The 25,800-nt window shown below is 42.9% G+C and overlaps 1 protein-coding gene across 3 annotated transcripts in view; it reads left to right on the top strand.

Moving 5' to 3' along the window:
* The window catches only part of magi2a (membrane associated guanylate kinase, WW and PDZ domain containing 2a), a 1,034,101-nt gene that overhangs the window by 858,249 nt on the left and 150,052 nt on the right, over positions 1-25,800 (top strand). For 2 of the 3 annotated variants that reach the window (XM_070897359.1, XM_070897358.1), the window contains exons 8-13: positions 3,520-3,555; positions 7,767-7,824; positions 8,316-8,437; positions 8,792-8,917; positions 9,346-9,528; positions 17,081-17,713. In XM_070897359.1, the coding sequence (XP_070753460.1) occupies positions 3,520-3,555; positions 7,767-7,824; positions 8,316-8,437; positions 8,792-8,917; positions 9,346-9,528; positions 17,081-17,713 (1,158 nt within the window). The remainder of the gene's footprint in view (positions 1-3,519; positions 3,556-7,766; positions 7,825-8,315; positions 8,438-8,791; positions 8,918-9,345; positions 9,529-17,080; positions 17,714-25,800) is intronic. The other variant, XM_070897360.1, reaches the window with a different exon arrangement.

Here is a 25,800-nt window from a genome sequence, read left to right as displayed (position 1 = left end):
CCCAGAGTACTTAAGGAGGTGGCCTTGGAAATAGCGGATGCATTGACAGTCATTTTCCAACATTCCATTGACTCTGGATCAGTTCCTATCGAGTGGAGGGTAGCCAATGTAACCCCACTTTTTAAAAAAGGAGGGAGAGAGAAAGCAGGGAATTATAGACCGGTCAGCCTGACCTCAGTAGTGGGTAAAATGATGGAATCAATTATTAAGGATGTCATAGCAGCGCATTTGGAAAATGGTGACACGATAGGTCCAAGTCAGCATGGATTTGTGAAAGGGAGATCATGCTTGACAAATCTTCTGGAATTTTTTGAGGATGTTTCCAATAAAGTGGACAAAGGAGTACCAGTTGATGTGGTATATTTGGACTTTCAGAAGGCTTTCGACAAGGTCCCACACAGGAGATTAATGTGCAAAGTTAAAGCACATGGGATTGGGGGTAGTGTGCTGACGTGGATTGAGAACTGGTTGTCAGACAGGAAGCAAAGAGTAGGAGTAAATGGGTACTTTTCGGAATGGCAGGCAGTGACTAGTGGGGTACCGCAGGGTTCTGTGCTGGGGCCCCAGCTGTTTACATTGTACATTAATGATTTAGACGAGGGGATTAAATGTAGTATCTCCAAATTTGCGGATGACACTAAGTTGGGTGGCAGTGTGAGCTGCGAGGAGGATGCTATGAGGCTACAGAGTGACTTGGATAGGTTAGGTGAGTGGGCAAATGCGTGGCAGATGAAGTATAATGTGGATAAATGTGAGGTTATCCACTTTGGTGGTAAAAACAGAGAGACAGACTATTATCTGAATGGTGACAGATTAGGAAAAGGGAAGGTGCAACGAGACCTGGGTGTCATGGTACATCAGTCATTGAAGGTTGGCATGCAGGTACAGCAGGCGGTTAAGAAAGCAAATGGCATGTTGGCCTTCATAGCGAGGGGATTTGAGTACAGGGGCAGGGAGGTGTTGCTACAGTTGTACAGGGCCTTGGTGAGGCCACACCTGGAGTATTGTGTACAGTTTTGGTCTCCTAACTTGAGGAAGGACATTCTTGCTATTGAGGGAGTGCAGCGAAGGTTCACCAGACTGATTCCCGGGATGGCGGGACTGACATATCAAGAAAGACTGGATCAACTGGGCTTGTATTCACTGGAGTTCAGAAGAGTGAGAGGGGACCTCATAGAAACGTTTAAAATTCTGACGGGTTTGGACAGGTTGGATGCAGGAAGAATGTTCCCAATGTTGGGGAAGTCCAGAACCAGCGGTCATAGTCTAAGGATAAGGGGTAAGCCATTTAGGACTGAGATAAGGAGAAACTTCTTCACCCAGAGAGTGGTGAACCTGTGGAATTCTCTACCACAGAAAGTAGTTGAGGCCAATTCACTAAATATATTCAAAAGGGAGTTAGATGAAGTCCGTACTACTCGGGGGATCAAGGGGTATGGCGTGAAAGCAGGAATGGGGTACTGAAGTTTCATGTTCAGCCATGAACTCATTGAATGGCGGTGCAGGCTAGAAGGGCTGAATGGCCTGCTCCTGCACCTATTTTCTATGTTTCTATGTCCATGGGCAGACCATCTAAAAGAGTTCGTGTAGGACCACCAATGATGTGCATCAGCTGTGATATAACTAACTGCCACTATTTCGAACCACTCTGTTTTGCATCAGCACTTCAGCAAAAAAAGGTGTCGAAGATAGTACTATTATGTAGCCAATATATGTGAAAAAGAAGGAAGAATATTCAAGTCCCAATTAAAATGCATGTGATTCAACACTAATTGGCGCCAAAATAATGTAAAATTGGAGTTGTGTTACAGCTAGAAAATGTATTTTATAAGTCTAAGTAATTAAAAGTTAGTAGATTACTAGTTGGTGCAGTGTGTCAGGACACCGAACTTTAATCTCTGTGGACCTGTTGAATATATTTAAGGCAGAGCTAGACAGATTTTTGAGCGATGAGGGAATAAAAGGTTATGGGGAGTGGGCAGGGAAGTGGAGCTGAGTCCATGATCAGATCAGCCATGATCTTATTAAATGGCGGAGCAGGCTCGAGGGGCAGTATGGCCTACTACTGATCATATTTCTTATGTTCTTATGGACCTGTGTTTGAATCCAGCTCAGAATGTTGGCAAGGAATCCTCATCTATCTACTGCTGGATAGGTATGTCAATGACCTTAGGTAGTCCCAACCCATTGGGCATGAGTCTACATTACAAAAGTGCACTTAATTTCGCCTGAGTTAGCAGTTTCATTCCTACTCATAGAGAGATTGTATTTGCACTTTAGCAAACTCTCTCTGGTGTATTTAATTGCATAATAAAATCTCAAGGAGAGACTAAAAGAACATTTGAAAGACCAAATTATGGCATTTTTTTAAGAGAGAGCCAGGAGTTGAAGTGATAGATGAGGATTCCTTGCCAACATTCTGAGCTGGATTCAAACACAGGGGCCAGACTAGGATAATACCATACATTTGAAATATCATTCAGGAAACACTAATTGTAGGCAAGTTGACTAGGACCATTAGTTGTTATGTGACATTTGACCAAAACACTTGTGTTACAGTGGTACGTTCCAAGATTTTGATAACTTATGTTAGTTTATTTTGTTAAGGCCAAGTATAATCCTTATTTGTTCTCTGTAATGAAAAGCCTTATTATTACTGTTGCATGAATAAAGTGGGTGTAAAAATTTCAAATGACATTCAAATTCTATTTATTAATATCAAGCAATATATTGTAATTGAATATTGAATAATGGGGTAGAATTCCCTATTTGAACCCTGAGTTATTTACAATTGGGGCATAAAGCAAATATCCAGCATAAAAGGTGGAATTAACTTGGGACAGCACATAATTACAATCCGCTCGAATTTAATCGTTTTTTGATGCCCATCTATTGATCACTGTGCCTGAATGCAGCTCGCCACATTATTATGGCTCCACCCTCCTCCCCCCCCAGGCAAAGAGCCATACAAGTGAATGATTTGCAATTACACTGCTTCAAAATGAGTGTAAAATTAAGTGCAACATTCTCGGCACAGCAGCAAACAAAGTAATTTTCTGGTGTTTTATTGTGATTGTTTTTTGATTATTGTCACTGAGGCGTACACTGTATTTTCTGTTTCTTTGTATGCATTTTTATGACATCAGTACAAGTCACATTCAACAATTAAAAGCTTTCACGATTGCATGGTCTTATACATGCTGTGCCTAATCTGCATGAATGACTGTTAGATGGCTTGAAACTTTAATTTTCATAATTAAAGAAGAAATATATAGTGCGAATTTGGCGCTTTGCTCGCTCCCCAATGTTCATTTCCACTGGTTTATGCCCATTTCTACGTTCTTGCATGTATTAATGAGATTGGCAAGAAATGTGGGTGTAAATAAATATCAATTTGTGCACAGCAAGCTCCCACAAACAGCAATGTAATAATGACCAGATAATCTGTTTTAGTGATGTTGAATGGTAGATATTGCCCAAGAAACTGGAAGAACTGCCTTTCTCCTCTTTGAATTACAGCTGGAAATGAATCACTGCCGGAAAGTTGCGACACAGGTTAGCAAGGCCATAAAAAGGCAAACCAAGCACTAGGATTTACTTATAGAGTTATAGATTGAAAAGTAGGGAAATTATGCTAAATCTGTATCGAATCTTGGTTAGATCACACTTGGAGTACTGCGTACAATTCTGGTCACCATATTATAAAAAGGATATAGAGGCACATGAGGGAGTGCAGGGAAGATTTACAAGGATGATACCAGAAATGTGAGGGTATACATATCAGGAAAGGATGAACAGGCTGGGTCTCTTTTCTCTTGAAAAAAGAAGACTGAGGGGTGACCTAATAGAGGTCTTTTAAAATTACGTAATGTTTTGTTAGAGTGGATACAGAGAGAATGTTTCCACTTGTGGGGAAGAGCATAATTAGAGGCCATCAATATAAGATAGTCACCAAGAAATCCAATAGGAAATTCAGAAGAAACTTCTTTACCCAAAGAGTGGTGAGAATGTAGAATTTGCTACCACAATGAGTGGTTGAAGCGAATAATATAGATGCATTTAAGGGGAGGCTAGACAAGCATATGAGGGAGAAGGGAATAGAGGGTTATGCTGATGAGGAAAGATGGGAGGTCGCTCAAGTGGAGCATAAACGCCGGCATGGACTGGTTGTGCCGAATGGCTTGTTTCTGTGCCATATATCCTATGTAATCAAAATGGGTGCACTAATGGGTATAATTTTGGGTTAGCTTAAATTACGCACGACAGCAAATTCCACCCACTATATTTAAAGTTGAGGAAGTACTTATTCTTGTATGCATTTCATTCAGAACATTGCATTTTCAAATTAGAAATGTAAATTTAGAAATGGCTGCAATATGAAAAACAAAAGTTAAAAGTAATTTTCGGAGTTAACTGTTTGTTACAATCTTAAATCTCTTGAGATAAGTCAGGACTGTGCATCAAAATAGCTAATATCCTGTTGTTAGTATTAATAATTTTCAACATTTTGTCATTGGCTTAGGAAATTGTGGGGCAGTGGTAAAATAGGCACATATATTCTCATAAGTTTCAATGTGGTGAAATGAGCTGAAGTCATACTGTACATTTACATTTACAAGCTTGCTGTTAACTAGGATCACTCTGCTAATGCTGTATATTCTGATTACCTTTTGCTGGCCAGAGCATCATCATCATAGGCTGTCCGCCAAATGAGGAAGACTTGCTTCCATGAGTTCACAGATGTTTCAATGAAGGATCTGATGTTCCAGTCCTGAACTCCAATTGAAGGGGTGGAAGCTGCCTGCGCTTGGATTTTTTTAACGTGTGGTGACTGTTGTACACCAGCCATCACACAGGCTTGACAGAGCTAGGTCTTGGTCCAGTGGCAAGGATTAACCAAGACGACTGGAGACTTGCTCTGCTGCACGGACCGAGCGCGCACACATATCGCAGTGTGGGCTGGCCCGTGCTGCCCCTGGGCCCTTGGCTCTTCTGGGCCCCGAACCCTCATCTGTCGCACCTCCGCCATGATCTCTCGCCGCTCCTCCACCATAAGCATTCACCGCATCTCACCACAAACACTTGCCGCTCATCCGCCCCGACCTTCCTACTCCTCTGTACCTGGGTCCTGTTGATGTTCCTGCCCACATTCTAAAATGGCGACCAGGGTTTTGATGATGTCACCCAGTTACCCATCTCAAAATTGTTGCACGCTTGGAGCAGCTCGCACTGGAGGTTGGAGTGGTACGCCGCTCCAGCTCTTTTATAGCCCGACCTGCGGAGCTGTTCTCTGGCAAGTCGGGGAGCCACGATGGCCAGAGCAAGGGTGTGTTAACTAGCTATTACAGGGTAAGACAACATAAGCAAGGTTTCCCTTATCGAAAGCTTAATTATCCAAATAAAGTGAAGTACTTACATAATCAAGTGAACCTGATCCTGGGAAATAAGGGCTATCTACTATACAGCGCTTTAAACTCAAACTTCCTGGATTGATTTCAATGTCCCGTTATAAATCGCCATTTTTTATATTTGCTTTTCTGAGCTATAAATCACTAATCTAAATGTTCTTGTAAGGTATGCAACTACCTCTCTAAACTACAAGATGTACATATCTGACCAGTGGGTAAAGTTATACTATTGATTGACATGCATGAAATGACTTCTTCTCATAATTTCTATTCACTTTCCATACATCTTATCTTCCTCAACCAGTCATTTCATTAAGTCTCACACAGTACCATGGATGGATTCTTTCGTACAGAAAAGAGAAGCATGCAGATGCTTATTTTTTCTTAGGGCCCAGCTTTTAAATTTCAGTAGGGAAAGTAAATGCATGAGATTCAGTGTTCACCTTCTGCTGTACTTTGTGATTTTCTCGCCTGCTTCTCTTGAGGTACTGGCTTTTGTTGGGGTGTGGCGGCAGTGCAACTTCAGACAGTGTGAAAACTATTTTTTCTTGGAGAACATCACAGCTAAGTTCGATCCTTCCTTTGCCTTACACATTTTTCAACAGAAACCACTTGATGTCAATTAGGAATGGGAACCCACTCTGATTTATTTTACTTCTCTCTAGTACAGGGGCATTGAGGCCACTTATAGTACCCCAACTGCTGCCCCTTCTGAAATCAGCCCACTGAGTACAGATCAAGAATCAAGCCTGAGACCTTCTGGTCTGTAAGTCTCAGTACCGCATCGTGCAGCATATTTACCCACTAAACCATTGTGAAGAGTGTGTTATTTTATGGACTTTTTGCATTTGCAATGTGTGAGGATGTAATTTTTCTTCCCTCGAGCAATTTAATTTAAATCTCAATTGTGTTTTTTTCCCATTATAAATGCAAGATTCAGATTAGGTATAACAATGCCATATTAATGACTCCTCTACCCTTTCCCAAAAAGCCTATTGGTATGTTCCCTTTTACAGGCAATAAGCATATCATCTTGAAGCAGCAAATGAGAAGCTCAATGTCTTCTTTCCTGTCAAATAATTCCTTTCCACTCAACAATTCCTGAATCTCTAAAAAGACCAAATTCATCAAAAGACATGAATACCGCTGTCCTATTTGGGTTCCCTCTTCTCGCATTTTTCTCATAATCCTGGACAAGATACAAGAAAAAAACATCATCTGATAGGGAATCTCTCTATCAGCTTCCAATCTTTCCTACTTCATTGCAACGTTTTTTGAATCTCTCTTTTCTATCAATGATATAATGTTGGTGTTTCTCTGGGCAATAAATTCCCTAGCCTGTCGTTATTTGATAAATAACGACAGAATAGTGAATAAATAAGAATAAAAATTTCACCATTTTTTTAAGGGAGTAAATTTGGTCACAAAATATGCCTGTTCTTAAAAAAAACGGCGTTGTACGACGATTCGCGTTAAAAACTGTGATGTCGCCAACTTTAGCCCGAGGCCTATCAACGCGAAAACTACAGGCCCCGGGAGGGGAGAAAACCAAAAGAAAATTTGCAAAAAACAAAAAATCAAAAATCACAAAACATTTACAAGACCCTTAACTAAGTAATTACTGCAAAAGAATTAAAAAAATAAAAACTTTAACTTACCTTTTTTGCAGGTCTTCCTGATGTTTCTGAGGCTTCAACGCCTGCTTTTCTTGTACTTTTTTTTCTTCTAAAAACGGGTTTGCCGAATGGCCAAACTTAGGCAGTGTGGGTTATTTTTGCATTGCACCAGGATGATCCGCTTTTTGGCGATATTTTGAAAACGCCATTCTTAAGGTTTGGGGAATTTTGTGCAATTCAGTTTAAGAACAAAAAAACACTTTTAACGTGAATAAATCACGTTGAAACATGCGTTGGGCTAGGGAAAATCTAGCCCTCTGAACCTTCATCTTTGTAACTGCTAAACTCCAAGTATACTGCCCTACATGCTCTTTCTTCACTCTATACCCGCACTGTATTGAAATCAAAACTTGTCACTCTATGCTAACATCTCAGGACCTTCAAATTGCAGAATGCCTTACCTCTCAGTCTTTCCTTCCTTCTACAAACTTCAAGCTCTTAAAACCCAAGCTTAGCGTTTCCTTATCATTACTTCCGGTTTTACTTGTATTCTCTTTTACTCTTCTCAACCTTGCTGGTGTCCTGCATTACGAGCCTTGACACTTCACCTTGATTTCTCAAATTTTATTTTAAATCAGTTGATCGGCATCTTTATAAAGATGGCAGAGAAATTAACTATGTATAAACCAGTGTTTACTATCAATACATATTTTTATCTGTGATTATCTTTCTGTCATTTCAGAACTTCCATATGGTTGGGAGAAAATAGATGATCCAGTCTATGGCACCTATTATGTTGAGTAAGTTTGCTGAACAGTATTTTATTTCTAATAGTTCAGAAAAAAAAATTAGATCACAGATCTACAGAACTATTCACAGTATCTTCAAAGTGACTGCATTGTGTGTGGCAATTATTACTTCATTCTACAATTTCATTGAATGTTCAGCTTTTCATTATGCTTTCATTTTTTTTGTTAAGGTGAATTGTGGCATCAACTGTTTCATATAGAGATTCTTGTAAATGTGAATTGTGATTACAAAATGATGAGCTTTGCAGAATAAATAACTTGTTCTCTTTTTGAGCTAAAACTATCAGACATACATACATATTGGTACTTTTAAAACCTGAAGACAATATAATAAGTATGTCTTTGTTTTTTGTCACCTCTCGCTGTCCCCTGGATTTTTTCTTCCTTGCATATTTCCTACTCTTGATTACTCTTATTTCAATGCTTTTTTTGTGCCATTCTTCTGCTCTTGCTATTTTTCTTTTTTTCATATGACGCTTTAGTCACATAAATCGAAAAACCCAGTTTGAAAATCCTGTTCTCGAAGCAAAGAAGAGGTTGCAGCAGCAACATCCAATGCAGCAGGATCTAATGCCCTACCTTATGCCAGCACCAGGTTTCCGAGGTAATATCGTTATAATACTGTATGTAAATGGCATAAAATTTGGAATGTTGTATGCTTTGTTATTGTGATGTCTTTCTAATGTGCTAAAGTATATTACTGTTAGTATATCTTTATTAACCTTTAGAGGCTTTTCAATATATTTCAGGACTAATGCATAAAGCAAATATAATGTAATTAAAGCATCAATCATAGCAGAAATGATGCTGTAGCTACAAACTAGGACATATTGGAATTGGTGGAGATTAATGTTCTTTTGAATTAAGTAGCATGGAACTATCAATATTCTATAGAGTATAGTCATTATTCATAAGATCAAGGCCTAAGAATGAGGGTTTTTCTCCTTTATAACTGTAGAAGGCTCATCATCAACATTACCTAGACCCAAACATACCTGCCCAGGCTCTCTGCCTCAGCGGTCGCGCAGTACGAATGACCTGTCTCAGTATCGGAGTGACAGTGCTGGAATGTACAGGCTGTATGGTATGTCAAAGTGCAACTTCACAGTCAAGCTGCACTGTTGTAAAGCAGACATTTGTAGTGGGGAATTCTACATCACAGCTCATTATTTGTTGTCAAAGGCACTGGAAGTGGAATGTGGTCTTCTGTTACCTGCTTATAGCATGCTTACAGTAATTGTTTTTAACCCTTTCCTTTCCACATTATTCAAAATAAATTTGCTTTAGCTGCTAAATTCTCTACTAAAATACGATGAGCACTGAAATTTGGCGCTATTTTTATATTAATCATTGTAAAATTAATAAACTGATTTTATTTTTTACAAAATTGGGTCTAAAAGGGTTAAAAATAAAAATAAAAACCACACACACTCAGTGCCTTTAGCACTGTGATGGCACAAGTCTCTTAAAGGGTATTTTTAAATATTTTTTTTCTTTGCATTATCAACATAGAAAAACCACTCTTCACTCGAGATGTTTCACAGCTGAAGGGAACATTTCTTACAACATCACTGAAGAAGAGCAGCATGGGATTTGGATTCACCATTATTGGTGGTGATGAACCTGATGAGTTTCTACAAGTGAAGAGTGTGATACCAGAAGGACCAGCAGCAGTGGATAGCAAAATGGAAATGGGTGAGCGAATCAAAAAAGGCACAAATGTTTTCAAAGAAAGAAAGACTTGCATTTATGTAGTGCTTTTTCTTGACCACCGGACATCCCATAGCACTTTACAGTCAATTAAGTACTTTTTTAAATGTAGCCACTGTTGTAATGTAGAAAGCGATTTAAGATTGATCTGGTAGGAGAACTGTTTTCAGAAAGAATCTTCATAACAACATTAATAATCTTCCTCATCCATTCAGGTAAGAGTTTGTAGATGGAAGTGACCGGGGCCCAGGAGAGGCGTGAATCTGGGGCCCAGAAGAGGCGAGGGCTCAGGGGCAGCATGGGCCAGCCCACACTGCGATATGTGTGCATGCTCGGTCTGTGCAGCAGAGAAGGTCTCCAGTTAGTCTTGGGTAATCCTTGCCACTGGACCAAGACCTAGCTCTGTCAAGCCTGTGTGGTGACTGGTTAAAAAAATCCACAGACCGGCATCTGCCACCCTTCACAATGTAGTTTGGGATCTGGAATATTAGGTCCTTCATTGAACCACCTGTGAACTCATCCCTTTTTGGCATGGAAGCAAGTCATCCTCGTTTTAAGGGACTGCCTATGAAGATGATGATGATGATATACAAATAGGAACCCCCTCCATCCCATGGCGGAATATCATTCTCCGGGACTGTCACTTAAAATTTTTATACTTAAAGTTGTGATCTACCAAGTCCTGCCAACTCACAGCATCATTTTGCACATGCTCTCCAGTTTGTTTCCACTCGGATCAACTAAGTGCAAAAGAAAGAAATTAAAAGGTACAGGTAAGAGCAGGGAAATAGGATTAAACTAGATAGCTCTGGTGTGGTCGCTAGCATTGAACAGAAACTGTGAGCCAAATGGCTTCCTTCTTTAACAAAATGTATATGATTTACCTGTGTGCTCCCACACAAAGCAGAAGTACACTAATATTCTGTGCTTGGTGATCCCAGAATTAATTTTCATTCAACTTTGAACCTACTTTTGTAATCTCTTCTTCACTACATTACAACATGACCAAACTTTAAAAGTATTCCATTGACTGTGAAGTGCTTTGGGACATACTGAGGATGCGGAAGGTGCTATATTAATGCAAGTTCTTTCACAGAAGGCAAGGGGGATGCTAAGACATGTAAGTTCTCTTCCAAGAAAATCCTCAATACACTACAAGAACTCCAGTGAATGGTGCAGATCCAGCATGGCTTTCTTTTGATGAATACATGCTGAGATTCAAATGTTCGCAGGCCCTGGGCTCCAGTACCGATTCCATCCTGCTTTGGGGCTTGGCTTGTCTTGCTGACTCCAATGGCCAGCAGCCAAAGTTATATGAGCGAACCTGTTGCACCCAGATCCTTAATGGGTCCCAAATGCCTCAAAAAGGGCCCCATTTAACTACCTATTTCCCAGTGGTCTTTCAGGTATACATTAAGTATAGCAAGTCTTTTCAACATAAGCCTGCAATTTTCCAAAAAGTTAATTCTTTTAAAAATGAATCATATACTTGCTGGGAAAAATGGACTATTGAAGTGTATGGGGCATTAAGGCTGTGTCATTTGACTAGATGGCTCATGAAGAAAAGCACTAGCACAGATTTGTTAGACTAATTAGCCCCTTTCCGTGCTGCAACAATCTATAATTCTAAGATTTGGAAAGAGCAGTGATGGCTGGATTTATCAGAGACACCCTGCGGACTGCTCTCCTGCAGTTTACTGCTCATCTAGCTGAGCGGCATAGCAAGATAATGTTCTCATGGGACAGCTTCCTATCAGGTTATCTGCATATCTTCTCACTCCAGCGAGCCCCCTTAAAGAATGAATGAAGTGCCAAAGAGTGAGTAGGCACCAACAGCCACTACATTGTGTGATGTGGCTCCAGGTACTATAGGGTCATATCATGATCCTGCACCCAAAGGCTCAAGCCCACACAATCCCATCAGAACTGCATCACCAAACAGCAACCTGCCAACACAGGCTGACTTGCTTCCACACTAATATGAGTTCTAAGGTGGCTGATGAGTCCAGTGCGGGATCTACAATCTCTGTCACAGGTGGGGCAGGTGGTGGTTGAAGGGATGGGTGGGGGGGTGCTTGGTTTGTAGTACGCTCCTTCCGCTGTTTGTACTTGACTACCGCGTGCTTCCGACAAGCTTAGATTATGAAGTAGGACAAGCACAGGATCACCAAGGGGAAGTATAGTGTCGGCCTCACAATGCTTGTTAAGTAAGGCCTTGGAAAGGAAATAATATTGGAAGGGTCAGAAAGACGGCACTTCAATATGATTAGAGGGAATATACAGCATACTTGTGAGAAAAGAAGTAGACATTTCCGATATCCTTTGAGTCTGCCATGGGCATCCTACATCAGTTGACGGAGACTATGCACCTCACACATCATTGCAGTCTTACAGGAAATAATAGAAGTGCCGAGTACCAATTAGTACCTTCATGGATATCTGCAAGGGACCCTAAAAGCATTGAGGGAACTTTCTCGCTCATTTCACAAGAACAATGTGCATACTGGTGGCAGAATCTCAACCAAAGTAATGAAATTCTATGTGGATCCTTTTATAAATAAATATATCACTTAAATGGGGCTCATGCAACCTCATTCCAGCCCCTGAATTTGCATGTTGCAAACATAGAAACATAGAAAATAGGTGCAGGAGTAGGCCATTCGGCCCTTCTAGCCTGCACCGCCATTCAATGAGTTCATGGCTGAACATGCAAATTCAGTACCCCCTTCCTGCTTTCTCGCCATACCCCTTGATCCCCCTAGTAGTAAGGACTTCATCTAACTCCCTTTTGAATATATTTAGTGAATTGGCCTCAACTACTTTCTGTGGTAGAGAATTCCACAGGTTCACCACTCTCTGGGTGAAGAAGTTTCTCCTCATCTCGGTCCTAAATGGCTTACCCCTTATCCTTAGACTGTGACCCCTGGTTCTGGACTTCCCCAACATTGGGAACATTCTTCCCGCATCCAACCTGTCTAAACCCGTCAGAATTTTAAACGTTTCTATGAGGTCCCCTCTCATTCTTCTGAACTCCAGTGAATACAAGCCCAGTTGATCCAGTCTTTCTTGATATGTCAGTCCCACCATCCCGGGAATCAGTCTGGTGAACCTTCGCTGCACTCCCTCAATAGCAAGAATGTCCTTCCTCAAGTTAGGAGACCAAAACTGTACACAATACTCCAGGTGTGGCCTCACCAATGCCCTGTACAACTGTAGCAACACCTCCCTGCCCTTGTACTCAAAACCCCTCACTATGAAGGCCAACCCATTTGCTTTCTTAACCGCCTGCTGTACCTGCATGCCAACCTTCAATGACTGATGTACCATGACACCCAGGTCTCGTTGCACCTCTCCTTTTCCTAATCTGTCGCCATTCAGATAATAGTCTGTCTCTCTGTTTTTACCACCAAAGTGGATAACCTCACATTTATCCACATTATACTTCATCTGCCATGCATTTGCCCACTCACCTAACCTATTCAAGTCACTCTGCAGCCTCATAGCATCCTCCTCGCAGCTCACAGTGTCATCCGCAAATTTGGAGATACTACATTTAATCCCCTCATCTAAATCATTAATGTACAGTGTAAACAGCTGAGGCCCCAGCACAGAACCTTGCGGTACCCCACTAGTCACTGCCTGCCATTCTGAAAAGTACCCATTTACTCCTACTCTTTGCTTCCTGTCTGACAACCAGTTCTCAATCCATGTCAGCACGCTACCCCCAATCCCATGTGCTTTAACTTTGCACATTAATCTCTTGTGTGGTACCTTGTCGAAAGCCTTCTGAAAGTCCAAATATACCACATCAACTGGTTCTCCCTTGTCCACTCTACTGGAAACATCCTCAAAAAATTCGAGAAGATTTGTCAAACATGATTTCCCTTTCACAAATCCATGCTGACTTGGACCTATCAAATGCGCTGCTATGACATCCTATGCAACCTATTGCAAATTAAGCATGTAAGGTTGCATGCCTGATTATACACACCACCAACAGAGCCCCTGAAGAATACACAGACCTTAGAATATGCATATAGGAAAGATCCTTACCGAATCATAGATAGATTTGCCACAGAAACCCACCAGACATCCATTTGATGGCATAGCTGTTGGGGAGGGTCAGCCTATAATAATCAGTCATCTCAGTGTTCCTCAAAGAAAAATACTTTATTTGTAGTTTCTGAAGTAATAGTTACTAGCATTGTGAAGCTAAGGTTACAAACAGGCTGCCTCCAGTGTGACCAGATTTGTACAGGCTGAGAATAAAGCTTGGGACATTCTGGCATGTATTGTTTAGTATTACATCACATATGAATTTACGCACGGGGCAGAGCGTGCCCTGGTCAACTTTTAATGGCCATCATTGAAAACTAAATATTCTCAATGCTAATGAGTTTGTTTTAACATTTGCATGGAGATTACTAAGAAAATTATTTTTGATAAGCTTAATGTGCTCTTAAGTGTGGCATAAAATACAGAAAATCGGTTGTGAAAGAGCGGAAATATAATCCGATACCACAGTGAGGCAATCAGTTGGAATATTATGGTTGGCCTCAGGACCCTTTGGCTAACAAGGGGGAAATCAGCCAGCGTTCCTGCTCCTGGAAAGTGTCGATATCACTGGAGGACAGCTGTGATAGCCTCCATTGTCAACTGGTCTGCTCACACATTCTAGGCTCATAAGCGAAGAATGGCTACTTGGGTAAAGTAGCAGAGGCTTTCTGTCCTCTTGGAACTGTCCCTTAGCAAGAGTCATTCCCTAAAGGAGAGAAGAAAGTTGATGAAATATTGCTTAGATAAATAGCTACGCTGTTTATTTAATAATACAACATGTGTACTATACGTATAGTGAGCACTGCCCCCCAGACATCAAGATTCACGCGGTGGCCCTGGACAACATGAACCACTTCCCTTATCTCGGGAGCCTCCTATCAACAAGAGCAGGCATCGACGACGAGATCCAACACCGCCTCCAGTGCGCCAGTGCAGCCTTCAGCCGCCTGAGGAAAAGAGTGTTTGAAGATAAGGCCCTCAAAACTGTCACCAAGCTCATGGTCTACAGGGCCATAGTAATACCCACCCTCCTGTATGGCTCTGAGACTTGGACCATGTACAGTAGACACCTCAAGTTGCTGGAGAAATACCACCAACGATGTCTCCGCAAGATCCTACAAATTCCCTGGGAGGACAGACGCACCAACATTAGCGTCCTCGTCCAGGCCAACATCCCCAGCATTGAAACACTGGCCACACTTGATCAGCTCCGCTGGGCAGGCCACATAGTTCGCATGCCAGACACAAGGCTCACAAAGCAAGCGCTCTACTCGGAACTCGTCCACGACAAACGAACCAAAGGTGGGCAGAGGAAACGATACAAGGACACCCTCAAAGCCTCCCTGATAAAGTGCAACATCCCCACTGATACCTGGGGGTCCCTGGCCAAAGACCGCCCTAAATGGTGGAAGTGCATCCGGGAGGGCACTGAGCTCCTCGAGTATCGTAGCCGAGAGCATGCAGAAATCAAACGCAGGCAGTGGAAGGAGCGTGCGGCAAACCAGGCTCCCTGCCTATCCTTCCCTTCAACCACTGTCTGTCCCACCTGTGACAGAGACTGTGGTTCTCGGTATTGGACTGTACAGCTACCTAAGAACTCATGCTAAGAGTAGAAGCAAGTCTTTCTCGATTCTGAGGGACTGCCTATGATATGTGATGAGAGAAATTGTGTATGAAATTTAATTTGTCATCACCTATGTTAATATTTATATTTCCCGAGTAAAGAGAGTCCTGGAGAACTATCCATCAGGTGCTAGAGATGAGTTGTGACCTCTTTTGGTATTATAATTTATAACTACCCTTATCAAATAATCTTTACTTTATAATTAAAATATGTCTATTAACTGATATATTGTATAAAAGGTAGGTGTTTGTAAAATGTAAATTATTTTCCCATGTATATTTTATTATTTATGAATTATTCACAACAGTACAGTGGTCCAGTATTAAACTGGAGATAAAGTAGTTGACATGTACAGGTGCAGCATCCCGAATCCGGAACCCTTTGGACTGAGGCCATTCCGGATTCCGTGTTTTTCCGGACTATGGAACATCTTTCTGATGAATCCGAAACACCCGAGCCCAGGTTTGGGTATTTCCGGATTTCGGAACGTCAGAAAGGGAGGGGGGTGCTCGCCGAGGAGCTGTTCGGGTCACCGGCCCCGTCGATGAGATCATCGGGCGGGGCCCAGCCGCCAAGGAGTTGTTCAGGCGGGGCCTCGCCACCGAGGAAGTGTTTGGACGGGTCCCCACCGCCGAGGAAGTATTTGGGCGGGGCCTCGCCATCGAGTAAGTGTTTGGGCGGGGCCCTGACACCGAGGAAGTGTTTGGACGGGGCCCCACCATCGAGTAAGTGTTTGGGCGGGGCCCCACCACCGAGGAAGCATTCAGGCGGTCCTGCCGAAGAGGAGCTGATCTTGCGGCCCCATCGTGGAGGAGGTGTTCGGGCGGGCTGGCAATGAGGCCCCGAGGTAAGGACAGCGGCGGCGGTGGCAAGGTGAGACCCGAGGTCAGGCAGCGGGGTGGTGAGGTGAGGCGAGGCCTAAGGTCAGGCAGCGGCAGCGGTGAGGCGAGGCCCGAAGTTGCGCAGCGGCGGCGGTGAGGCGAGGCCCGAGGTCGGGCAACGGCGGGACCTCGGTCGGCAGGATCGGCGGGTCCGGATTCCGGAACATTTTACGGAGTCCGGACAACCCTGCCACCAATCGGTCCGGATTCCGGAACTCTGGATTTTGGACACTGCACCTGTACGCTCAACAATTGAAATATGTATCACTAAGTGAGCAGGAAATGTTAAGAAATTTGATTGCTCGGCTTGTTTTGTTTTATAATGACTGTCAAGTTTATAAAATCATCTGTCATATTTGAATGCCAAGGCCATTTAGTCCATTTTAGTTCATCCAGGAACTTGAGCACATAAATCTAGGCTGACATTCCAGTGCAGTGCTGAGGGAGTGCTGCACTGTCAGAGGTACCATCTTTCGGATGGGACATTAAACCGAGACCCCGTTTGCCCTCTCAGGTGGAGGTAAAAGATCCCATGGCACCATTTTGAAGAAGAGCAGGGGAGTTATCCCTGGTGTCCTGGTCAATATTTATATAGATTATTTGGTCATTATCACATTGCTGTTTGTGGGAGTTTGCTGTGCGCAAGTTGGCTGCCGTGTGTCCCATATTACAACAGCGACTCCAAAAGTACTTCATTGGCTGCAAAGCACTTTGAGACATCCGGTGGTCATGAAATGTGCTATATAAATGCAAATCTTTTCTTCTATCTATCCAGAACGATCCCAAGGGCCCAGATTGCAGCATCCAATTGGTTCTTAAATTCATCAGCCTTATATAACATTCATTAAGTCTGTGATAACTCAAATTGATTTACTTTACACTAAAGGGGGAAAACACAGGAACAAATGCAATTCCTTAACTTCATGTCTTTCAGTAAAGTTTTACCTTATTGTCCCATTTCTTTCTCTCCCTCTAGGTGATGTGATTGTCTATATAAATGACATCTGTGTCCTTGGACATACTCATGCTGAAGTAGTCAAAATTTTCCAATCTGTCCCAATTGGTCAATGTGTCAATCTTGTACTGTGTCGTGGGTACCTTTTACCCTTTGACCCTGATGACCCAAACAACAGCATGGTGCCTCCTATAACAATAGTGGACCGTCAACCAGTCCAAATAAATGGGCGAAATAATTATGACACATATGTGGAGTTTGGATCCCGGACCTCTCGTTCAGCACCAGACATCTCTGACCGACATCTACATTCTTTTAATCCAATACCCACTAATGGCCAGATGGATGGAACTTTATCAGCAGTTCAGGAGGACAGCATCTCTATGGCCTCTTCAGGAGCCACTCAGTCCGAATTCATGACAATTGCTATTGTGAAAGGAGCACAGGGCTTTGGCTTTACCATAGCAGACAGTCCCACAGGACAGCGAGTGAAACAAATCCTAGATATTCAAGGCTGTGGTGGCCTGAATGAAGGTGATCTAATCGTGGAGATTAATCAGCAGAATGTGCAGACTCTCGGCCATGCCCAAGTTGTAGATATATTAAAAGAATGTTCAGTTGGAACTGAGAACACTTTGGTGATCCAGAGGAGTGGTAAGTCAGACTTTTCAAACTTACATTATTGTTAAACGATGGCAATAAAAAACTGACCCAACGATATCTGGAGATATTTTCTGATAGCCATTATTTAACAGGTATGATATTCAGTATCATACTGTGCCTTGAATAGCTAAATTCATTATCATGAGGTTGTCTTAATCTGGCTCATACTGCATGGTGGTGATTTAAATAAATGAAATTATCCTGGCTGCATTATACTGTCAATCTAAAATGCACATATTGGCTCGGATTTTGCGTTGAGCATAGTGGTGAGGCTAACAGCGCTTACCGTTATTGTGGAGTAAATCGGACAGCAACTCCAGAGTCCGCTCATGTGCAATTAAGCGTGGAAATCCAGAGGTTGTAGTCCGAGTTACCCTGCTCCTCCTCCCACTGCACTATAACATAAGAACATAAGAATTAGGAACAGGAGTAGGCCATCTAGCCCCTCGAGCCTGCTCTGCCATTCAATAAGATCATGGCTGATCTGGCCGTGGACTCAGCTCCACTTACCCGCCCTCTCCCCGTAACCCTTAGTTCCCTTATTGGTTAAAAATCTATCTATCTGTGACTTGAATACATTCAATGAGCTCACCTCAACTGCTTCCTTGGGCAGAGAATTCCACAGATTCACAACCCTCTGGGAGAAGAAATTCCTTCTCAACTCGGTTTTAAATTGGCTCCCCCGTATTTTGAGGCTGTGCCCCCTAGTTCTAGTCTCCCCGACCAGTGGAAACAACCTCTCTGCCTCTATCTTGTCTATCCCTTTCATTATTTTAAATGTTTCTATAAGATCACCCCTCATCCTTCTGAACTCCAATGAGTAAAGACCCAGTCTACTCAATCTATCATCATAAGGTAACCCCCTCATCTCCGGAATCAGCCTAGTGAATCGTCTCTGCGCCCCCTCCAAAGCCAGTATATCCTTCCTTAAGTAAGGTGACTAAAACTGCACGCAGTACTCCAGGTGCGGCCTTACCAATACCCTATACAGTTGCAGCAGGAGCTCCCTGCTTTTGTACTCCATCCCTCTCGCAATGAAGGCCAACATTCCATTCGCCTTCCTGATTACCTGCTGCACCTGCAAACTAACTTTTTGGGATTCATGCACAAGGACCCCCAGGTCCCTTTGCACCTCAGCATGTTGTAATTTCTCCCCATTCAAATAATATTCCCTTTTACTGTTTTTTTTTCCCAAGGTGGATGATCTCACACTTTCCAACATTGTATTCCATCTGCCAAACCTTAGCCCATTCGCTTAACCTATCCAAATCTCTTTGCAGCCTCTCTGTGTCCTCTACACAACCCGCTTTCCCACTAATCTTTGTGTCATTTGCAAATGTTGTTACACTACACTCTGTCCCCTCTTCCAAGTCATCTATGTATATTGTAAACAGTTGTGGTCCCAGCACCGATTCCTGTGGCACACCACTAACCACTGATTTCCAACCCGAAAAGGACCCATTTATCCCGACTCTCTGCTTTCTGTTCGCCAGCCAATTCTCTATCCATGCTAATACATTTCCTCTGACTCCGCGTAGCTCTATCTTCTGCAGTAACCTTTGTGTGGCACCTTATCGAATGCCTTTTGGAAATCTAAATACACCACATCCATCGGTACACCTCTATCCACCATGCTCGTTATATCCTCAAAGAATTCCAGTAAATTAGTTAAACATGATTTCCCCTTCATGAATCCATGCTGCGTCTGCTTGATTGCACTATTCCTATCTAGATGTCCTGCTATTTCTTCCTTAATGTTAGTTTCAAGCATTTTCCCCACTACAGATGTTAACCGGCCTATAGTTACCTTTTGTCTGCCCCCTTTTTTAAACAGAGGCGTTATATTAACTGCTTTCCAATCCACTGGTACCTCCCCAGAGTCCAGAGAATTTTGGTAGATTATAACGAATGCATCTGCTATAACTTCCGCCATCTCTTTTAATACCCTGGGATGCATTTCATTAGGACCAGGGGACTTGTCCACCTTGAGTCCCATTAGCCTGTCCAGCACTACCCCCCTAGTGATAGTGATTGTCTGTGACCAGCAATTTTTGGCATGGTTTTTGTGTCTTCCACTGTGAAGACCGAAGCAAAATAATTGTTTAAGGTCTCAGCCATTTCCACATTTCCCATTATTAAATCCCCCTTCTCATCTTCTAAGAGACCAACATTTACTTTAGTCACTCTTTTCTGTTTTATATATCTGTAAAAGCTTTTACTATCTGTTTTTATGTTTTGCGCAAGTTTACCTTCGTAATCTATCTTTCCTTTCTTTATTGCTTTTTTAGTCATTCTTTTCTGTTGTTTAAAATTTTCCCAATCCTCTAGTTTCCCACTAACCTTGGCCACCTTATACGCATTGCTCTTTGATTTGATACTCTCCTTTATTTTCTTGGTTATCCACGGCTGGTTATCCCTTCTCTTACTGCCCTTCTTTTTCACTGGAATATATTTTTGTTGCGCACTATGAAAGAGCTCCTTAAAAGTCCTCCACTGTTCCTCAATTGTGCCACCGTTTAGTCTGTGTTCCCAGTCTACTTTAGACAACTCTGCCCTCATCCCACTGTAGTCCCCTTTGTTTAAGCATAGTACGCTCGTTTCTGACACAACTTCCTCACCCTCAATCTGTATTACAAATTCAACCATACTGTGATCACTCATTCCGAGAGGATCTTTTACTAGGAGATTGTTTATTATTCCTGTCTCATTACACAGGACCAGATCTAAGATAGCTTGCTCCCTTGTAGGTTCTGTTACATACTGTTCTAAGAAACAATCCCGTATGCATTCTATGAATTCCTCCTCCAGGCTATCCCATGCGATTTGAGTTGACCAATCGATATGTAGGTTAAAATCCCCCATGACTACTGCTGTTCCTTTTTCACATGCCTCCATTATTCCCTTGATTATTGCCCGCCCCACCATGAAGTTATTATTTGGGGGCCTATAAACTACGCCCACCAGTGACTTTTTCCCCTTACTATCTCTAATCTCCACCCACAATGATTCAACATTTTGTTCATTAGAGCCAATATCGTCTCTCACAACTGCCCTGATATCATCCTTTATTAAGAGAGCTACCCCACCTCCTTTCTCTTCTTGTCTATCTTTCCGAATCGTCAGATACCCCTGTATGTTTAATTCCCACCCCACCCATCTTGGCCACCCTGCAACCATGTTTCTGTAATGGCCACCAAATCATACCCATTTGTAATGATTTGTGCTGTCAACTCATTTACTTTATTTCGAATGCTGCGTGCATTTTGGTCGAGTGTTTAAATCCTAGTTTTTAAACCATGATTTTTAGTTTTGACCCCTCCTGCAGCCCCTTTATATTCAGTGGCCCTTTTTGTTTTTTGCCTTTGGTTTCTCTGCCCTCCACTTTTACTCATCTCCTTTCTGTCTTTTGCTTTTGTCTCCTTTTTGTTTCCCTCTGTCTCCCTGCATTGGTTCCCATCCCGCTGCCATATCAGTTTTACTCCTCCCCAACAGCACCAGCAAACACTCCCCCTAGGACAGTACCTCGCTGATAGACTTGGCAATGAAATCAATGTAAGAGCCTAAAGTTGTGGTACTTACCTACTAGTTACCGACTAAACAAGGCAGAAAATGTTAAGCCTGATGCATTCAGGTGTAAGTGAATTTTTAATAGCATGATCAGCCATAATTACTGAGCTGTCAAAAGCAGAAGGTGAGCTGAAATTCATTCTTAAGTGGCTCTAAACAAGCCATTAATGACCTGAATTGGGTCCCGCGCTGTGAAACCGCCGCTGCATGTTGGATCTACTCAGCACTGACAGACCTGACATTGGGGAAAGATAAGTGGCAGCGGGTTTACAGCGGGGTCCCGACCCGCTGGAGAGAAAAAACTCTTTCCCATTGCAAAATCCAGGCCATTGCTTATGACTGGTTTAAATTAGTTACAGTGCATTTTATTTATTCGTTCCTGGGATGTGGGCGTCTCTGGCAAGGCCAGCATTTCTTGCCCATCCCTAATTCTCATCTTGAACCATTGACTAGAAACTTAACTGGACCAGCCACATAAATACTGTGGCTATAAGAGCAGGTCAGTATGGTGAAGGTATTCTCAGTGTTGTTAGGGAGGGAGTTCCAGGATTTTAACCCAGCGACGATGAAGGTATGGTGATATATTTCCAAGTCAGGATGGTGTGTAACTTGGAGGACAACTTGCAGGTGATGGTGTTCCCTGCTGCCCTTGTCCTTCTAGAGGTCGCGGGTTTGGAAAGTGCTGCTGAAGAAGCCTTGGAGTGTTGCTGCAGTGTATCTTGTAGATGGTGCACTGCAGCCACAGTGCGCCGGTGGTGGAGGGAGTGAATGTTTAAGGTGGCCGATGGTTTGCCAATCCAGAGGGCTGATTTGTTCTGGATGGTGTCAAGCTTCTTAATTGTTGTTGGAGCTGCACTCATTCAGGCAAGTGGAGAGTATTCCATCATACGCCTGACTTGTGCCTTGGAGATAGTGGAAAGGCTTTTGAGAGTCAGGAGGTGAGACACTCGCCGCAGAATACCCAGCTTCTGACCTGCTCTTATAGCCACAGTATTTATGTGGCTGGTCTAATTAAATTTCTAGTAATTGGTGACCACCATTGATTGACCTCCAGCAACTACAGCCATCTTCCTTTGTGCTAGGCATGACTCCAGCCAGTGGAGAGTTTTCCCCTGATACCCATTGACTTCAATTTTACTTGGGGTCCTTGATGCCACACTCAGTCAAATCTTGCCTTGATATCAAGGGCAGTCACTCTCACCTCAACTCTGGAATTCAGCTCTTTTGTGCATATTTGGACCAAGGTGTAATGAGGTCTGGAGCCGAGTGGTCCTGGCAGAACCCAAACTGAGCATCGGTGAGCAGGTTATTGGTGAGTAAGTACACTGTCGACAACATCTTCCATCACTTTGCTGATGATTGAGAGTAGACTGATGGGGTGGTAATTGGTCGGATTTGATTTGTCTTGGTTTTTGTGAACAGGACATACCTGGACAATTTTCCACATTGTCGGGTAGATGCCAGTGTTTGTAGCTGTATTGCAACAGATTGGCTAGAGGCATGGCTAGTTTTGGAGTACAAATCTTCAGGATGACAACCGGGATGTTGTCGGGACCCACAGCCTTTGCTGTATCCAGTGCATTCGGCCATTTCTTGATATCACGTGGAGTGATTCAAATTGGCAGAAGACTGGTTTGTATGATGCTGGGGACCTCAGGAGGAGGCCGATATGGATTGTCCGCTCGGCACCTCTGGCTGAAGATGGTTGCAAACGCTTCAGCCTTGTCTTTTCCACTCGTGTGTTGGGCTTTGTCATCATTGTTGATGGGGATGATTATGGAGCCTCCTCCTCCCATTGGTTGTTTAATTGTCCAGCAGCATTCAGGACTGGATGTGGCCTGACTGCAGAACTTTGATCTTATCCATTGATTGTGGGATTGCTTAGCTCTGTCTATACCATGCTGCTTCCTATTTAGCATGCATATAGTCCTGTGTTGCAGCTTCCCAGGTTGGTAGCTCATTTTTAGGTACGCCTGGTACTGCTCCTGGCATGCTCTTCTGCACTCCTCATTGAACCAGGGTTGGTCCCCTGGCTTGATGGTAATAGTAGAGTGAGGAATATGCCAGGCCATGTGGTTACATATTATGGTGGAAAATTCTGCTGCTGATGGCCCACAGCGCCTCATGGATGCTAGGGGACCAACCCAGGGGACCAACTCAGTTTTGAGTTGCTAGATCTGTTCTGAATCTATTCCATTTAGTGCAGTAGTAGTGTCACACAAAACGATGAAGGGTGTCCTCAGTGTGAAGATAGAATTTTGGCTACACAAGGATTGTGCGAAGGCATGTTTTCAGACAAATATACAAATTCATCGTTCTGCACAATATTGTCATCAATCTGATATCTGGCTTGGCAAGATAGGATATTTGTGCTTTTTCCATTTAAAAAACAATTACATAAAGTTATATTAATATTCTGGCTATAATAGTTTTGTGCACGCAAGAGTATCCACAGCAACACAGTAGAATTGTTGGGATGTAGAAATATCTATTAACTCTTGTGTGGATTTGAGAACTTCCATACATTGGGCCCCTCCATTAATTAATTAAAGTATAAGAACAAAATAGGATCTGCTATTAGTTACCATGTCATGTCGAATACACGATGAAAGGTGATATCATTCTGTGAATGCAATATGTGTGTTCCAACATGCATGTTAAATGCTTTAATCCACTGTCTGGCATCCTTACACAGGAATTAAATATGTACACTACTTACAAAACAAATGATTGTATCTTTTTCATCAATCATTTTAATGTATGTGCTGCAGCTTATTATTGGCTCCCTAAGTATGATGAATCTAGTGAATGGTTGTAAAGGATTGGATGGAGAGAAATTCACTGTCGAGTAAACTATAAATTTGTTTTTAAATTCTATATCAGCTATCAGTTCCTAACGTGATTTTTCAAAAGCTTGCCGAGTCTCCACAAAGTTCCTGATTTCTATCTGAGCTTTGATTTGTTTTATAGCTCTGGAATTCTCAAAAAACTAGTGACAAAATTGTGCAATTTTCGGGGATGAACCTGATCACAAAAAGCATGAAATAGATGGTGCTGTTTCAGATCAACTAAATCTTGTTCTTCTGAGGCAGTCCTTCGGAGTCGAGGATGACTTGCTTCCACACTAATATGAATTCTCAGGTAACTGATGAGTCCAATGTTGGATCTACAGTCTCAGGTGGGGCAGACGATGGTTGGAGGGAAGGATGGGTGGGGTGCTTGGGATGTCGTGCGCTCCTTCCGCTGTTTGCGTTGGCTTCCGCATGCTCCCGGTGAAGAGACTCGAAATGTTCGGCGCCTTGCCGGATACTTCTCCTCCACTTCGAGTGGTCTTGGGCCAGGGATTCCCAGGTGTCGGTGGGGATGTTGCATTTTTTCAAGGAAGCTTGGAGGGTGTCCTTGAAGTGTTTCCTCTGCCCACCTGGGGCTCGCTTGCTGTGTCGGAGCTCTGAGTAGAGCGTTTGTTTTGTGAGTCTAGTCATCATCATAGGCAGTCCCTCGGAATCGAGAAAGACTTGCTTCCACTCCTGAAGTGAGTTCTTTGGTGGCTGAACAGTCCAATACGAGAGCCACAGACTCTGTCACAGGTGGGACAGATAGTCGTTGAGGGAAGGGGTGGGTGGGACTCGTTTGCCGCACGCTCTTTCCGCTGCTTGCGCTTCATTTCCACACGCTCTCGGCGTTGAGACTCGAGGTGCTCAGCACCCTCCCGGATGCACTTTCTCCACTTAGGGCGTCTTTGGCCAGGGCCTCCCAGGTGTCACTTTATCAGCGAGGCTTTCAGGGTGTCCTTGTAACGTTTCCGCTGCCCATCTTTGGCTTGTTTGCCGTGAAGGAGCTCCGTGTAGAGCGCTTGCTTTGGGAGTCTTGTGTCTGGCAAGGGAAATTAGGGATAATGCTAAATCCAAGGAAGAGGCATATAAAGTGGCCAAAAAAAACAGCAAACCTGAGGATAGGGAGAAATTTAGAATTCAGCAGAGGAGGACAAAGGGTTTAATTTGGAGGGGGAAAATAGAATATGAGAATAAGCTTGCAGGGAACATAAAAACTGACTGCAAAAGCTTCTACAGATACGTGAAGAGAAAAAGATTAGTGAAGATAAATGTGGGTCCTTACAGTCAGAATCAGGCAAATTTATAATGGGGAACAAAGATGGCAGACCAATTGAACAATACTTTGGTTCTATCTTCACTCCGGAAATACTAGGGGACCGAGAGTCTAGCAAGAAGGAGGAACTAAAGGAAATCCCTATTAGTCAGCAAATTGTGTTAGGAAAATTGATGGGATTGAAGGCCGATAAATCCCCAGGGCCTGACAGTCTGCATCCCAGAGTACTTAAGGAAGTGGCCCTAGAAATACTGGATGCATTGGTGGTCATTTTCCAACATTCCATCGACTCTGGATCAGTTCCTATGGACTGGAGGATAGCTAAGTGGGTAACCCCACTTTTTAAAAAAGGGAGGGAGAGAGAAAACAGGGAATTATAGACCGGTCAGCCTGACATCGGTGGT

This window comes from Pristiophorus japonicus, chromosome 13 (assembly GCF_044704955.1).
Source record: "Pristiophorus japonicus isolate sPriJap1 chromosome 13, sPriJap1.hap1, whole genome shotgun sequence".
Lineage (NCBI taxonomy): Eukaryota > Metazoa > Chordata > Chondrichthyes > Pristiophoridae > Pristiophorus > Pristiophorus japonicus.
This window is presented reverse-complemented; position numbering and strand designations above follow the sequence as displayed.